General features: G+C 42.8%; 1 protein-coding gene across 4 annotated transcripts in view; it reads right to left on the minus strand.

Moving 5' to 3' along the window:
- Nucleotides 1-236: 236 nt before the first annotated feature.
- The window catches only part of LOC119020086 (transducin-like enhancer protein 4), a 35073-nt gene continuing 19633 nt past the window's right edge, over nt 237-15676 (minus strand). For all 4 annotated transcript variants that reach the window (XM_037099185.1, XM_037099184.1, XM_037099183.1 and 1 more), the window contains 13 exons: nt 14801-14817; nt 9454-9570; nt 8727-8780; nt 8477-8629; nt 8098-8230; nt 7706-7893; nt 7294-7370; nt 6938-7187; nt 6601-6848; nt 6209-6356; nt 4569-4719; nt 2945-3021; nt 237-2437 (listed from right to left, as the gene is read on the minus strand). In XM_037099185.1, the coding sequence (XP_036955080.1) occupies nt 2330-2437; nt 2945-3021; nt 4569-4719; nt 6209-6356; nt 6601-6848; nt 6938-7187; nt 7294-7370; nt 7706-7893; nt 8098-8230; nt 8477-8629; nt 8727-8780; nt 9454-9570; nt 14801-14817 (1721 nt within the window). In that variant the 3' untranslated portion in view covers nt 237-2329. The remainder of the gene's footprint in view (nt 2438-2944; nt 3022-4568; nt 4720-6208; nt 6357-6600; nt 6849-6937; nt 7188-7293; nt 7371-7705; nt 7894-8097; nt 8231-8476; nt 8630-8726; nt 8781-9453; nt 9571-14800; nt 14818-15676) is intronic.

Here is a 15676-nt window from a genome sequence, read left to right on the forward strand (position 1 = left end):
ATTGTCAGGGGGTTGCAGCAGAAAGGAAATATTAACACAACGAGGACAGAGCTTGAAAGCAGAAAGAAAAGCACAGTGAAGAGTACGTCAAAAACATCTGATTAATGGCGCCATGCTTCAAATAATCGGACTGAATCAGCTGTAGTATGTTTCACGTGCATGTGTTCAGCAAAAAGGACAACTGATACAAACTGAGCTGGATATTCTTGGTTACCATTTGTGTTACTTTGCGGATCTTTTTTTTTTTTTTTTTTTTTTTTTTTAATTAAACCCATCCTAAAATGTTGTAAGATGTACAGAATGGTATTCTTTTTAAAAAAAAACAAAACAAACAAACAAAAAAACACTCCAACAGCAGAGTCCACCACGTTTCATCTCTGTGTAGTTGAACACTCGGCAGGACGAGATGGAGTCATAAGCGTAGCAGCATAAAGGCACTGTGTTATTTCTACAAGCCAACAGACGTAAATCCAAGAGAAATCACGAGCATATCGCTGACCACTTGTTTTTTTGTCCAAAGGTCCAAACAAAAAAGATCCAGGCAGGAAATGGACGGCTGGTTGACCTCTAGACACCAACCAAACAGTTTTTTTTTTTTTTTTTTTTAACTGAATAACTGTCTGACAGAATCCAGCGAGCATCCAGAGGAGTCTGAATGGAGAGGAGTCTGAACTGAGGGGGCAGATCCAAGTGCAAAGGGCACACAGTAGTGAGGGCAGTGAGGGCAATCTTGTTAGTCTATTTGTTCATCGCCCACAGGATCGAAACACGCACACACACACACACACACACACACACGAAGACTGAGCTCACACCTTGCTAAGAATTATGAGAGTTGTTAGAGAAAATAAATTAAAAAAACATAGAATGAACACATACAGGAGCTATAGACACAAGCTGCACAAAGATTTGGGGAAAATATTATTGTTTGCTTTCTTGCAGAGCTCAAGATGAGAAAATCTATAGAGACAGCTGGGCGAGGTATGGCAGAGGCTGCCATGCAAGGTACACATCAGTAGCAAGTTGGCCTGCGATGAGCTGGCGACTTGTCCAGGGGTGTACCTCGCCCTGAGACAGTTGGGATTGGCTCCCGTGACCCCATAAAAGGGATAAAGCGGTTACAGACAATGGATGGATGAAGACTCACTGGGTGTAGACTGCAGTAAAAGCATCCCAATGGCTGCCTATGTCAGTAAGCCACGTGTTACTGTCTCAAAGTCATCGCCTGCAACAGGAAGAAGCAGCAACCTCCAAACTAACTTGCTGCTCGTTTTCTTCAGCCCGAACTTTCTCAACAGTGTTGTGATATCAGACTTGGGTGTGGGAATATGTTTTCATTATTGTATATTCCTCTGATTTTGAATATGTTTTCATTGGTGTATATTCCTCTGATTTTGTTGCCTTAGTATGGTGCCTTGTATATCTACAGAGGTAGCTGGTCCTCTTCAATCTTACATCAGTATCCCTGAAAAGACAAACTAAACACCGGCTCTAGAGGTGGCCCTTTGGGGGTAGTTTTGCTGTTTTTAGTGGCCATTATAGGGTCGGGTGAGGTGAGGGGGATTCAGTTGGTTGTGACTGGTAACCACATAACTACATGCCACCAAATCTTACACACTGTTAGTTAACATGTGCGTGATGGCTACCGCTGCGTATCCACCGTGTTCCTTCAGAGTGTAGTGCAAGTATGTTGAGATGTGGAATATGGTTGGCAGCGGACTCTGAAAAGATGACAAGAACAATAGCAGAGAAACTTCTAGATCTCATCATCACAGCTGGTGTTTCTCCCATGATCTTAAAACAGTGACCCTCTCTCTCAAGTGTTTCTATGTTTACTATGTTTATGTACCAATTCCGGAGAGTTTCAGAGAGGATATTCTTGTATTCATCTCAGGGATGATCTGGCCCTAAGGTACACTAAAAGTACAAATGATTTGAACAATGACAAGCAGCTACAAATGTATTGATAAACCAAAAAAGTTTATCAGAGGACTTAAAGTATGAAGGAATTATCTGGTGCAACAACAGCCTCCTCTCACATCCGGTGCACAAGGACATCCACTCATCCTCACAACAACTAAAAAGCCACTCAGTAGAAAAAGAAAAATCTTCTGTGCTCAGTTCTTCACATTTTTTTTTTTTTTTTTTTTTTTTTTTATCCTGGTGGAATAAAAGGTCAAAAGGTTGTTGTCCAGGAAAGACTCGGTCTGTTTGGTTACTTCCTTTTCAAATCCATTTTATACACATCAAGAACTGTACATTGATGACAGAGACATCACATAGTGCCTAGTAGGAAGGATGGCCTTGTCAGTCAACAACCGCAGCCCTCCTAGTAGTTGACCTCGTAGACAGTCGCTTTCTTATCTCCTGAGCCCGTCACGATGTACTTATCGTCTATGGAGATGTCGCAGCTCAGCACTGAGGAGGACTCCTTTGACTGTAAGGGGAGTGACACATGCGTGAAAATGTAAAAAATAAATAAATAAATAATAAAAAAAAAATAAAAAAAGCGAAAAGGGATGAAGGCCATGTGTTTGATAGACAGGGAGACTTTTATTCAATTTATTTCTCAAGTACAGTCACACATTTAACTCCCACGTTGCAACTTTGTGTTTCTTTGTCGAGACTTTCGTAAAGGCTTTTTGGTCAATTTTTTGTGTCCTTCATAAAAAGAAAAAGTCCCAGGATTAAAGCTGAGAGTTTGGCTGCATTTTTACTTTTAAAGATTTCTGATTTCCACTCGAGTGCACACCTTTCACAATATTTCCCGTGCATGAATGACCATTTAACTTTTTTGCTTTCTCCACAAAAAGCTGGCGGCCGGTAACCAGAACAGTTTTGAATTAAGTCTGTAACTTTCTGAATATTAGACCTTACTGTACTCTGCCTGTCAGCTTCCTGTCATCCATGTTTGTGTTCTTTTGAAGCATCTTTCCACACTTACCTGGAATATGCTTGCTCCATATGGGGTTCTCCATGCGTTGAGCAGATTGTCTTTTCCTGTGCTCACAAACCACTTCCCTGCAGAGGATGGCAAACCACATTAGGCCTGATCAGGGCAACATATTTGCCACACATTTAACACACATCTTAACACTTAATTTACCTAAATAGGACTTAACTGAACCATTCAAACTGATCTTTTTTAAAGCCAAAAATGTATTTAGCTCTTCTGTAAGATTTTGACAGTACAAGCACAACAACTGGCTCAAAAAAATCTTATCTTGATAGATCTCTTGACTCGGGAGTCCTCTCTTAACAACTATCTTATTTGATAAACCTCATAAAACTGAGTTATAATGATAATATAATTGTTTCAGTGGAGAGCAAAACAATGTGTAACTAAGTGGAAATGTTGTGTGTAGTCTTGTAAAATACTAAAATGTGTACATTTAGGAAAGAAAAGGTGACTCGATGAGGGCCTGTTGGGGACATTATTCAAAACTACCTGTCGCATTGACACTTGAGTGTGTGAATGAAATCATTCTAGTTGTCAGTGTGAGAGTGCTTCAGCTATGTGTGTGAAATAATCAGACTTGTGTCCCTAACAGCCCTTCATACGCTTGTGCATGTGAGCTTATAAATGTCAGTTGTGTATGTGAGAATATTTTAACTGTGTGCGTGAAAGTGTTTCTACTTGTATGTGTGTATGTCATTTAAGTGTGTGATGAGTCTGGTTTCATGTGTGTATGTGAGAGGTAACTCTGAATAATGCCCCTAACGGCTCGTCATAGCTCTGAAGGGAAACCTGGACAAACAGGATCTCAAGTCTACCTACGCCCTGTGGTGCAAAAAAATGTTACCACACAATGCTGTGAAATCCTTGAATAGTGATAAATATCCAACTGAAGACCAGCTTCTTATTCTAGCCACTGGAGGGCGAATTGATCCAGTTTTGGAGGGATAAATATGATACCAATACATAAGACTCAAATACTGTCAGCATGAGCTCAAAATGCTTATCATGTGGAGATATTTTTTAAACTTAAGCGTGGCCGTTTATTAGTTATCTGACAATGTAACCCACTGAGGCAATGATATTGTGATTTAGGGCTATATAGATAAAAATGTATTTGATTTTTGATTTGATTTGATTTGAATGTAAACACCAAAATAATCCATTTGCTCCTGCAAATAATTCATGCTAACACACAGTTTGAACTATGCCAGCTGATTCGAGTTTATGGAAGAGGTAATAATTTGTTTGAATTCATATGTCTTGTAGACTGGTTCAGCATGGTTTCTGGCTGCACAAAGCCTTCTTCTGAAAATCACCTTCATTTACATTGTAAATTCACATTTCAGCTCATTTTCACGGTCTCCTACACAAACCTGCCACATTTTGTCACATTCCCACATCCTTTTACTTGCCATGTAGCACTATAAACCTGCTGCAAATTGTTATTTTCACTCAACACATATAACAGTTTTAATGAATTCACACATAATACAATCAACGAGCCATGTTCTCCAGGACTCGATGCGTACGATCACGTAAGCTCTCTCCATACACGCCGGTTGAAACACATTTGAAGACAGAATCATGTCCATAGGTTTGCTGATCTTACCACAGTGAGCGAATCTGAGCGAGAGCACACAGCTCTCATGCAGGTGGAGCTGATACTTGTCAGGTTTGGTGACGTGTAGGACCTCCACATTGTTGTTCTCCATCCCCACTGCCAGCCACTCTCCCGTTGGACAGTATCCTAGTGAGAAGATCTGCAACCAAACCCAGTTGTTATGGCTCTTTTAGTTCATATAGATGAAATACATAACTATTTCTTATCTTAGTCGACCCTCTTTTTTCTTCGCATGACAACTGTGTTTGGGGTGCGGGGGTGGGCAGTGATATTAACATCTCTATGTATGCTGGCAAAAGTCGTCTGTATGCTTTTCTACTTTTCTACTAGCAAACATTTCAGTCCCTGATGTGCTAATCTGTTGAAACAGATGGTTGCTGCAGTTTCTAAAATCATATTAAGTATCAGCAAAAGTCCTGCTGGAAAAATCACAATCGAGTAATTTACTCAATTTCTTTTTAAAAGTCAACATTTTATTTTCTGTAACAAAGACCAAAATGGCACACAGAGAATACACCTCGTGTCTCCACAAACCTTGTCAATACAATCATGTATTTTCCATGCCAAAATCTCTGGTCTTAAAAAAAACAAAAAAACAAGCTGTATTTTCGGGGAGGTTTACGAGGCTGAGAACAGATATCATGAGGCAACATCGGCTCTCCATTGTCCACCTCTCTCTCTTCCTCCGCTCTGCCCTCTCTTCAGTGCACACTCACCTCCCCCAGTACACACTGAGTTTGTGAAATGGGTCTTTTTGGGAAAAATTGCAGTAATGGTCAATTATTGCTGCTCTTCTGCTCACCTGAAAAAAATTACTAAATTCCAACTGCCATTATTATTAGTGTTAAAGGTATTTGAGCAGACAGCTCCATCTGGCCTTTATTGTGGGTTAAATGTTCTGAACTGAGCTTGTAAATTACTGCAATAAAGCAAAGCCTGAGAGTGTAATCACACAAACTGCAAATGGCTGTGACTTGTCCTGAAATGGACAATTTTCAACAATCTGGGCCTTTTTCTTTAACCACCAAATAATAATAAAAATGCAATCCTGGGTGCAGCTTGCTGACTGAACACACTACAAACCTCACAAGTGCGACCAGTGATGCCAGTGATGCCAGTAACGCGTTACTTAGTAATGCTTTACTGGCATCACTGGTCGCAGCTAAAGATGAGAATATTAAGGTTCGTTGTACACTCTGTGCTGGTGACAAAGTACTATCAAGCTTCAAAAACACAGCATCAAATTTGAAGAAACATTTGGGGTTGCAGCACAGTTAAGTTTACAGAGCAAGTCCCACCAGGTGGTGTTAAGCAGAGAGCTGCGAGCAAAGGCACGGCCTCAACTTCTGCAGGAGGTCCCCCACCACCCAAACAACAGAAGCTGGACTTCGGTGCAAAACAAGTAAGTGGGGGAGAGTTGAAGAAGTTGGTCTGGCCGTATGCTGTAGAGGAAATGCTGCACTTAAACAAAGTTGACTCGCCCTCGTTTGGTGCCATAATAAACAAGAGCCCTGCTATCATCAATGCCATGCTTGGCGTTACTGTCAAAAATGTACTTGCAATACAGCGAAAATTGGCAAAACTGGTTGTGTTTGTGTTGGTGTGTGTTTGTCTGTGAAAACGTGTACCTGAGAAGTGAAGTCGTGCTGCTGCAGCTGCCGTCCCTCCCTCAGGTCCCAGGACCGCACGGTGTTATCCAGGCCTCCGGTCCACAGCTTGGTCCCGTCATTAGAGATGTCTATACAGCTCGCCCCGTCTGTGTGGCCCTGGAACTGCCTGCAGACAAACACTCGAGTCAAACAAACCCATGCGCAATGGTGCAGTTGTCATCAAATCAAAGAACCTGCAGGAGTTTTGGAGGTTCAAGAACGATCAGTAACACATCCTGAGTATAAACCCCGGACTGATTAACGACGATCCAGTGATTAACAGACATTCTGCCAACATCAGGAGAACTTATCAGTGATGCTGTGAGACACTCTGGCATTCTTAACACATGGGTGAGAAACATACGCCATACCTAACCAGAGTCTGGTTGTGAAGATCCCATACGGCTATGTTTCCATCGGAGCAGCAGGAAAAGCAGACCTTGGAGTCGGGGCTGATGGCCAGAGCGTAACATGCGGGTGCTGATGAAGTCAGCTCAGCCTTGATCCGCGGAGTCGGTGTAGCCAAATCCCAGATCGACAAAGTACTCGCCTCGCCCCCCACAATCAGAGTCCGCCCATCTGGAAGTAGCCGACAGGAGCGGATGTAGTTGTCTCTGTTCTGTTGTGACAGGCGCACAGGGGTACTTTGTTACCATTAATCAATACGTTACATTGCAGAGTCATGTATGTAAGGGTCATTGCACTCACAAGGCAGTCCAACTGGGACACAGGGGTCTTGTTACCCGGGTGACTGATGTCCCACACCTTGACGCAACCCTTGCCGCCGGTGTAGACATGACGCGTGGGGTTACTGATGGTGACAGCGCACACCACCTCCCCGTGGCTGAGAGTATTGATCTGTCGTGCGTGGCGCGGGATGCCAGGACCAATCAGTGAATCCGGAGGAAAAGGCACAGGCTGCATTTGTCCATCAGCGCTCACATGAAAGGAGTAAGCTCTGGAGGAAAGACAAGGTGCCACGGGGTGGTGAGAGGACAGAGAATACACAGAAGAGGAAATAACTTTTGATTTATTTTACACCGTGTCTGTATCTGGAAACATACGGTTTTCCACCAGGAATGCCCGACAGGTTGGGAGGAAGGCCAGGGACACGTATGTGGTGGTGAGGATCAAATCCCACCTAAAGAACAGGAGGAAGAGAGTTCAGAAACAATTCAACCACAAAAACCAGAGCTGTTGGTATCATGAACATTATATACCGTTTGTTTAAATTGGAATTACTTCTTCATAACAAGCCATGAACTGGCTTTCGCAGCTTGCATGCCGCATGTCGGGTTTTATGTATTAATTGACCATAAACTACAAAGTCACCGCACTGTCAGCATTATTATCATTATTATTATACTCTGTTGTTCAATGACACATATGGGGCCAGAAGTTGTAAATCTATTCATAAAAGTCACATTTAAAATAAAAAGTGGAACATGTACAGTCTGTGTGTGTGTGTCGGGTTACCACTTGTGTGCGTCCGTAAGCTGCCACCGCAGCCGCAGCCACCGCGCTCATCTGCGGGGAGATGTTATGCAGGCCGGTGTACGCTGCTCCCGCTCCGCTCAGCTCTCCGTTTATACCCGGGTGGGGAACCATTCCAAACGGACTGGGGTACGAGCAGGGCACCGCCAACGGTGTACGGAGGCCGGGAGCTACAAGAGACAAAACACTGTCTGATAAGTTGCGACTTTAACATTAGCCCACAGGTGAGAGGGCGTGTTTTATCTGATGCATCTGATCTGATACAGCTTGCGGGTCCAACGTTATCATGTTCTGGCTCAAAATGAGATGACAATCTTTATGCTAATGAAAACAATTTAAAGAGAAGAGTTTCACGTTCTGTGTGAAACACTCACCCAGTGCCTCGACTCCTGTCAGTTTACCGGGTGCTGTCCTGAGGCCTGGGGTGGAGGTGCTGCTGGGTGTCGGGGCATCAGAGCGGGATGTGGGGGTGCTGGACTTTGACACAGGAGTTGTGGACTTCTCATTCTACAACACCAAGAGACAAAGTCATCTGTCTCACAAACACTAATCTAAACACTGAATTCAGATGGAGATGATATCTCTTATCTTACAGCTCATTGTCTGCTGACCAACAAGTCACCAAACACTAAACCCTCATTCTCTTTTGCAGCTCACGTACAGTGATTATCATGAAGGTGTAAAATTAGAAAAACTACCCAGAGAAACGATGAGAAAGAAGATCAGAGGGCTATAATTACCCAGATGACTCACCAAATTAATCTCTTTGGATTTGGATGAAGGTGTGCTGCTGGAGGAGGCGATGGAGGAAGGACTCAGCGGAGCGTCCTTCTTCAGCAGGCGACGCTTGTCCAAGCCGTTCTCCCGGGGTGAGTGGGCGGGACTTCCTCGAGGAGACGCTGGATCCTGTGGCGAGTGAGCACAAAGATTGGAGAGTCAGACGGAGTGATGTTTTTTTCTGATCGGGTTACACAAAAGACGGTATCCTGCTAAACTGTTGTACCTCGTTGGAGACGTCCACCACCAGGTTGTCATCGCTCTTCTCTCCGTCACTTTCCTGGGGGGGGCGCATAGAAAGATACACACTTAACACACTTTTGTATGTATAAAACCTGCATGTGCATTTCCTGCGCTCAGCATTTTGGAACTAACAGACGGACTTGGGTTCTTGAACATTTCCTCCATACATCAATTTATGAGGGGTCTTTGGGAGAAAATTAATTCTAAATTCTCCCTCTCTGAAAAAAAACAGATCCCAGTGCTTTTATCCAATTTATCATCCCATTTCTTTGATCGTAAAATGGTAATCATAAAATGTAACTGTTTTATTACAATAAAATCTGAATTTAATATGGATTAATGAATGTTCTGAGAGAAAACCATAAAGACTAATCATCCCTGTGGCATTTTTCCTTTTGTATGTCTGCGTGTTTTAATTATCAGATAAAGTGGTCAAAACGGTTCCATTGTGTAGCATCCAGATGGCTCGTCTGGCTGCAGTACAAACCATAAACTGCAACACACCGAGTTCAAAACCAAGCAGCGACCTCTGACATGTCATGTCTCTCTCTCACTGTGCTTTAATTGGCAACGAGAAGCTCAGAATGCCTCTTTTATCTCTTGAGTGGTGAATATTTGACCCAAAGTGTGGCTGACGGTAGCTCTGCCTTCACACTGTTAGAAAAAAATGTACTCATTAAGTCAGAGGAAACAAACGTGTGTTCACCCACATAGCGTGTAGACTCCTTATCATCTGTCTTCTGTTTCTTGCTGTCGGAGGAGTAATCGCTTGAACTCCTGTGCTTCTCTCCGGTCCGAAAACTGGCCGAGGGAGACACGGACGAGCTCTGGAGGAAAACAAGAACGAAAGCCAGCTTACATGAAAGAAGCTGGATCAGCAAAAAAAATTCCCCTGGACTGAAGATTCTCTGCAACTCCACAAATAACGCTGCTCTACTGCTACCTGCTTTATTTTTTTAACGTCTGAGAAGCACTTGTAAGGCAGATCTTCAAATTGCCTTTTCACAAAAGCTTAAAACATTTTTTATTTTTTTTTGGTGCATATGCCGTTGGATTGAATAGGCGCCATCTTCTGTGTCTAGTTTTATATAAATCATTGTATGTGGAATGTTATTGAAGTCTCGTGCCTGGTGAAAAGCGACCACTTAAGTCATACCAATCTTCTGAACGTGTCAAGACTTGCACTTTTAGCTAAATTATAATAATTCAGCCAGAAAGCGACGCCACGTCATCACTTTAAAAACTCCTTTGCCTCTCAAAGCATCTCCACCGTATCATGCGATAACAAAGCAGCAGCGGTGCGTCCTTGACAGCCCGACTACACCGCCGTGGCTTGAACTCAGCATTATTTTGAGATGTGGGGCGGAGGGGTGGGTGGTCGGTCCGCTGATGTCTCTCTCTCCTTAATCAAATATGGCATCCTTTAAATACCATTACTGAAGGATTAATCCTCTTTGAGAAGCAAAGATCAAAATAAGGTCAACTAAACATTTCCCCTCTTGCTCTGCCTGTCCCTGCTGATCGCTCTCACTCTCTCTCTGTGCATCTCGCATTGGGAGGCGCTCCTTACCCCGGCAGACGACGGACAGAGGGAAGAAAAAATAAAGCAGGACCTTTAACTCGACCTTTCCACTAACTCACGCTTGTAACCTTTCCGCTGCCCTTTGCCGTGCTGCAAGTGTTGATGACAAAGATTCTGTGGGGGAGGAGTGAGGTTCGCTGTGTGTGCGTGTGAGTGTGTGTGTGAGTGTGTGTGTGTGTTCGTGGTCATGCAGCACTCGTACCTGTTTACATTTTCGCTCTCCGTATGTGAGAACAGCGTCGAGGCGTCAGTGTGTTTTACAGGTGTGAGTGTCTCCTCATGAGTGAGACAGAGCAGGTTGAGCCCCCTCTCTGTCTTTCCCCTTCCCAGACTGATTAGGTTAATTAGCCCGCAAATTAGCTCTTTCAAAAACATCAAGGCAAATTAATTTCGCTGCAGAGACAAATGAAGCCTCTGCCAGGCAGTGGAAGCATTGTGACTGAGAGGAAGTGCGCCGCGTTGCCGGGTGAAAGTATTCATTTAGTAGCACATCATAATTATATTTGCCTCATAGCTTCAAATTGATTCTGATACCTGCTGCCTTCGCTGCTCGATTTCAGTTTCGCCAACAGAAAGACGCAGACACTCTTTGGTGTCCCTCCAGTAGCGGGAAGGCTCCGAATAACCGGGCTGCTCTTGTATATATCAACGTGAATGTTAAATGAAGTCGAGGCGGGCAATCCTCAAGGTGGATGTTTGGGTCGCATTACAGAAAACAAATTAGAGGGGCATAAACACATTAAAATATGAATGAAACTGGCTGATTACAGATTCATATCATAAAAATAATAGCATTCTGTACCTTTACCAAGTAGGTTTTGGGTTATTTCTAAGCAGATGTGATTTTTATACTATATCTATTGAGGGATATATCACAGTCAGAGGTTTTTTGCCAGGCACGCTTTCACATACGAGGACTTTGCCTCTGTGTTTTGGTGTGAAACAGCAAACATATAGAAGAAAAATGAAAGAAAAGTCAAGACTCCAATTGAAAAATGTACACTAAAGCGTGAAAACTAGAGGAGCAATCGGAGAATGTCCCCTCCAATATGACATGCAGATCTGCAAGCATAGACTTCATGGTCAGTGTTATTACTTATTCTTGTAAAGCATAAAGTTCAGACATGTTTTCGTTACCATCTCTTTTTTTTTTTCAAACTGTGGTACAAATTGGTACAAAGTGAGAACAATTAGTGGTATTCAAACTTTAAAGACCTACAATAAATCAAATACTGCAGACATTTATTCTTGTCTCTATATTTCACATGCATGTCACGCGTTAATACGCCAACCACGATCAGTTATGAGCTAAACTCAAACTTTGATGGCAAGATAGTGAGCTGAGGTCAACAAAGGGTTCAAACACACTACAGACATGGCTCCAACCTGGAACTATCGGCAAGAGAAGTGCGGAACAGGGGGAGAACATTCTGAGCAGACCTGACGAAACTGAAGTTGACAGCAGTGAACCAAACGCGAGTGTTGGTGGATAATTGAGCAGGCCTAGTTAAGCATCCACAGCACCTGCTAACGTTAGCAGCAAATGGCTGTATTAAATAAACCTACGCTACACTGCATTTTAACATTGGCTATAATGGTGGTACTTACAGAGCCTAATATCTTTTGAGATGGTACATGATGTTAAAATATTGGGAAACACTGCCCGGATCCGCTCTGAAAGTTAATGGGCTCTCCTTTGGCTAATGCTGCAGTTTTCCACCAACATTTAATGAGAATCAGGCCGTAGCTTTTCCATAATCCCTCTGACAAACACACACTTACAAAAAAATATGTAAAATATATCTGTTTTGAAAATGAAAATAGCATCGGAAAACAAGGGAATGGGACGTGAACAGCAGGAAGTATTCAGAATACGTTTGGAGCATTTTGTTTCTGAGGTGGGAGGGTTCAGCCACAATCTTTCCTGCTCACTTCGGGTCATGATCACTGATAGTAACCCACTCCCCTTTTAAGGGACTCCCTGCTCATGATCGCACAGTTCCCATCTGAAGGCTGGCAGATCTGATTGGATTTCAGCAGCTCTGGGCCTTGCTCAAGAGCACCATGGCTGCGGTTCTGAGAGAGTCACTCTTTCAGCTCAAGGAAATGTAGTAGTATAATTACTCAAACGCCTCAATGCTGAAAGGAAACACAGTGAAATGCGATACGCCATCATGTAATATGAACAAATGAACACCAAATTTCAGCTTTTATGCCTGCATGGAAGCAAGAAAAAAGAAATTTGAACATCCGGACAAAAACATGATTGAGAGGCTCCATGAACACCATTACTGCATCTTAAGTTTATACTGTCTTTGTCTTCTACCTTCCCTGTTGTTGTCTTTTTTGCAGCCGTGTAGTGAGAAAAAGAGACGTCTACCTTTGTTTTATTCCTTTTGTCTGTCAGCTTCACACCACAAGTCCACAGCCAACACAGCATGGAAGACTATGCCGTCCACTGTGTACGGACTTTTTAAAAAGAGCATCCCACCATAAACAAAGACACAGACCGCAACTGTAAAACCTCATTTGCCAGTGAGAGAAAAATAAAAAGACAACTGAGGGACACAAAAAGAGCAACTGTTGAAGCATTCTAAAGGTCAGTCTAAACCTGAAAGTGGCCTCTTTTGCAAATAAGTTCTTCTAAATATAGAGCACATAAAAGGACGTAGCCTGTGATTACAACTTAGATCGTTCCATTTTTAAAACTAATCTCTTGTTTATCTCTTTAATTGCAGCTACTCCAAACCACTTATCTCCTTTCATCAGACAGTTGACTGAAGAGGGAGCGTCTAAGTAACAATAGCAGAAATGAATGGCACTGACAACTGAACCTACAATCATTTACAGTACACTGACAGGCTTGAGGAGTCCTTGAACACACCACGACTACAAAACTGCCGGTGTGGCCAACAATGAGTATGAAGACGCACATGTGCATCTACACCCACATACCTTCATCAGCGCGTGAGGTGCTAACACCAAGGACATTAAGGCACAGATGTTCACACACACACTGTACCCTGTGAACTGTTGCCAAGGCAACTGTAGACCACTGACAAGGGGCTTATTGCTTTCATGAAGTGACTGCTGGCCGTGTGCGTGCGCGTGTGTGTGTGTGTGTGTGTGTGTGTGTGTGTGTGTGTGTGTGTGTGTGTGTTCTCACAGGGCACTAATGAAAGGCATTCATCATTCTGGTCCCTCTATCTTTACTTCTGATATCTGTCGACCTCACACGCACACACAAACACACTCATGGGCACACATGCACTCTGCTAATCGCTCCCATCATGGTGCCTTCAGCTGTGTGTGTGTGTGTGTATGTGTGTGGAGGAGGACGAACTACATGGGGGGCAGGAGATAACATATTAAACATTCCTCCCATTTCCACCTAGTCCAAAACACCAGAGAACACGCACAGCACGCTACCATCATGCGTGTGTGTGTGTGTGTGTGTGAGCTCAGGCTGCCAGAATAAAGAAATGCTAATCTGCTCATTGAGTATTCAACAAACCAAATGTTTGCCTAGGGAAAAAAAGCTCTGCTTAAGGGACTAATTACTACAAGTGCTGGATGTAATGTTGCTCTGTTGCCTCCTTCGGCTCCCTCCTTCCTTCACTACTCAGATGGGTGCTGTTTTCCCCCCTCTGCTCACTTTGGGGTTTCTTTTTCAGCCACTTTTTCCTTCCCCGTTGTGTTAATTTCCAGAAATCATAATATCTACCAGCCCTAACAGTGTTGACTGGTAACATTATTACCTTTAAATCTGAATGAGTGTGTGTGTGTGTGTGTGTGTGTGTGTGTGTGTGTGTGTCATCGTGGCGAAGGGTGTTTCTGGATACACCCACTGTGGCCGGAACATCCATAGAAGCAGTTTTGAATACTTTGGCAGGTCTTTATATGTTCGTCTGTCGGTCACATTTTATTATGGCGATAGCGAAACATGCAGTCGTGTCGTTTTACAGGTGTGTAGTTAAAGAAAAATGAAGACCAAGTTTGATAATGGGTGGGTAACTACTGTGCTAATGTTGTAGGGAATACTTGGCACTCATGTAATTTCCTTTTTTTCATCATTTACTTGTAACAAGCAAGTCTCGGTGGTAAAGTGTATGCAAAGAATATGATTAGCACACCATATGTGTGATAACGTGTTTGGACACTAAAGCTGATTTTCTGTATATATTCCTCCTTCACAGTTGACAAAGATCTGACCTAGGATGGCAGGTACATCAGTCTCACATCATGTTCTTTGCATAATATCAAATTCAGCCACTGGCGGCCGTGTTATAACTGAAAATGAATAAAGACGAAATACTTGAAAACTTGATTCTTACATTTAACTGCATTGCATCCCAATCCCTAACCCTAAGTCTGACATTCACTCAAGAAATATATTCTGAAAAAAAACTTAATGTAACAAGAAACGAGAGCCACACATCGGTCCATAATAAAGAGAGCATAAAGGTTGGACTTACCTTGACTGAGTCTCTGTCTGAGGAGGTGCAGGGCAAGAGACAGAATAAAGGAACTGATTAATAAATGTTATGCAAAAGCACAAAAATACAGACGATGCACAAATTAAAGAACTGATAATGGAAAAGTCTCGCACACAAAGACATGAGAGAGGTCGTGACGTTATCCGAGATGATCTTAATGTCAGCTAAGACCCATTTTTCTATCGTATCATTCTTCAAGCAAGTCTGCAGCTTGTTAAGTGAAATGTGTTGATGGGAAACAAAGCAACAGTACATGGTTATACACAGGCCGTGACATCGGCCAAGTCACTCTCACAACGCGCACACTGTTTGCATAAGACCCATGAAGTACTAACAGTAGCTGCTGGGGAAACAACAAGCATATGGAAAGCTGAAACACAGCTGAGGAAGAACAAGGTGCTAAAATCCTGAAGGAGGCTACAAGAGGACAAAAACACACTTTTCCAATTAAAGTTCTGTGATGACCAGGTCTGTCTTGATTAGACAGGCTAGTAGATCTAGTTAAATTAGTGCTGCATAATATACTTCTTTAAAAAGTAATCTGTGGCAATGCTGATTTTTGTATCGAACTGGAAATTTTCACTGAAAACAACTATCATTTTATCTTAAAGGGGCTCTGTGGAACTTCTGCGTTGTGCTAGAAATGTTTTTTTTTACAGTAGCGGACTCTATTTTTTATCAAACATTAGCTACTGTTGCTCTCTGTGTTAGCGGAGCGGAGGAAGGCACTCGAGAACGCACATGATGTAACATTCTTTGGACCGTCGTGGAAAATCTGAGTCCATCGCAAAGAAATCCAAAAGAAAGAGGTCCAGCAGCATTAACTTTAAAAAAAATAATAAATGTCTGAGAGAG

This window comes from Acanthopagrus latus, chromosome 5 (assembly GCF_904848185.1).
Source record: "Acanthopagrus latus isolate v.2019 chromosome 5, fAcaLat1.1, whole genome shotgun sequence".
Classification (NCBI taxonomy): Eukaryota; Metazoa; Chordata; class Actinopteri; order Spariformes; family Sparidae; genus Acanthopagrus; species Acanthopagrus latus.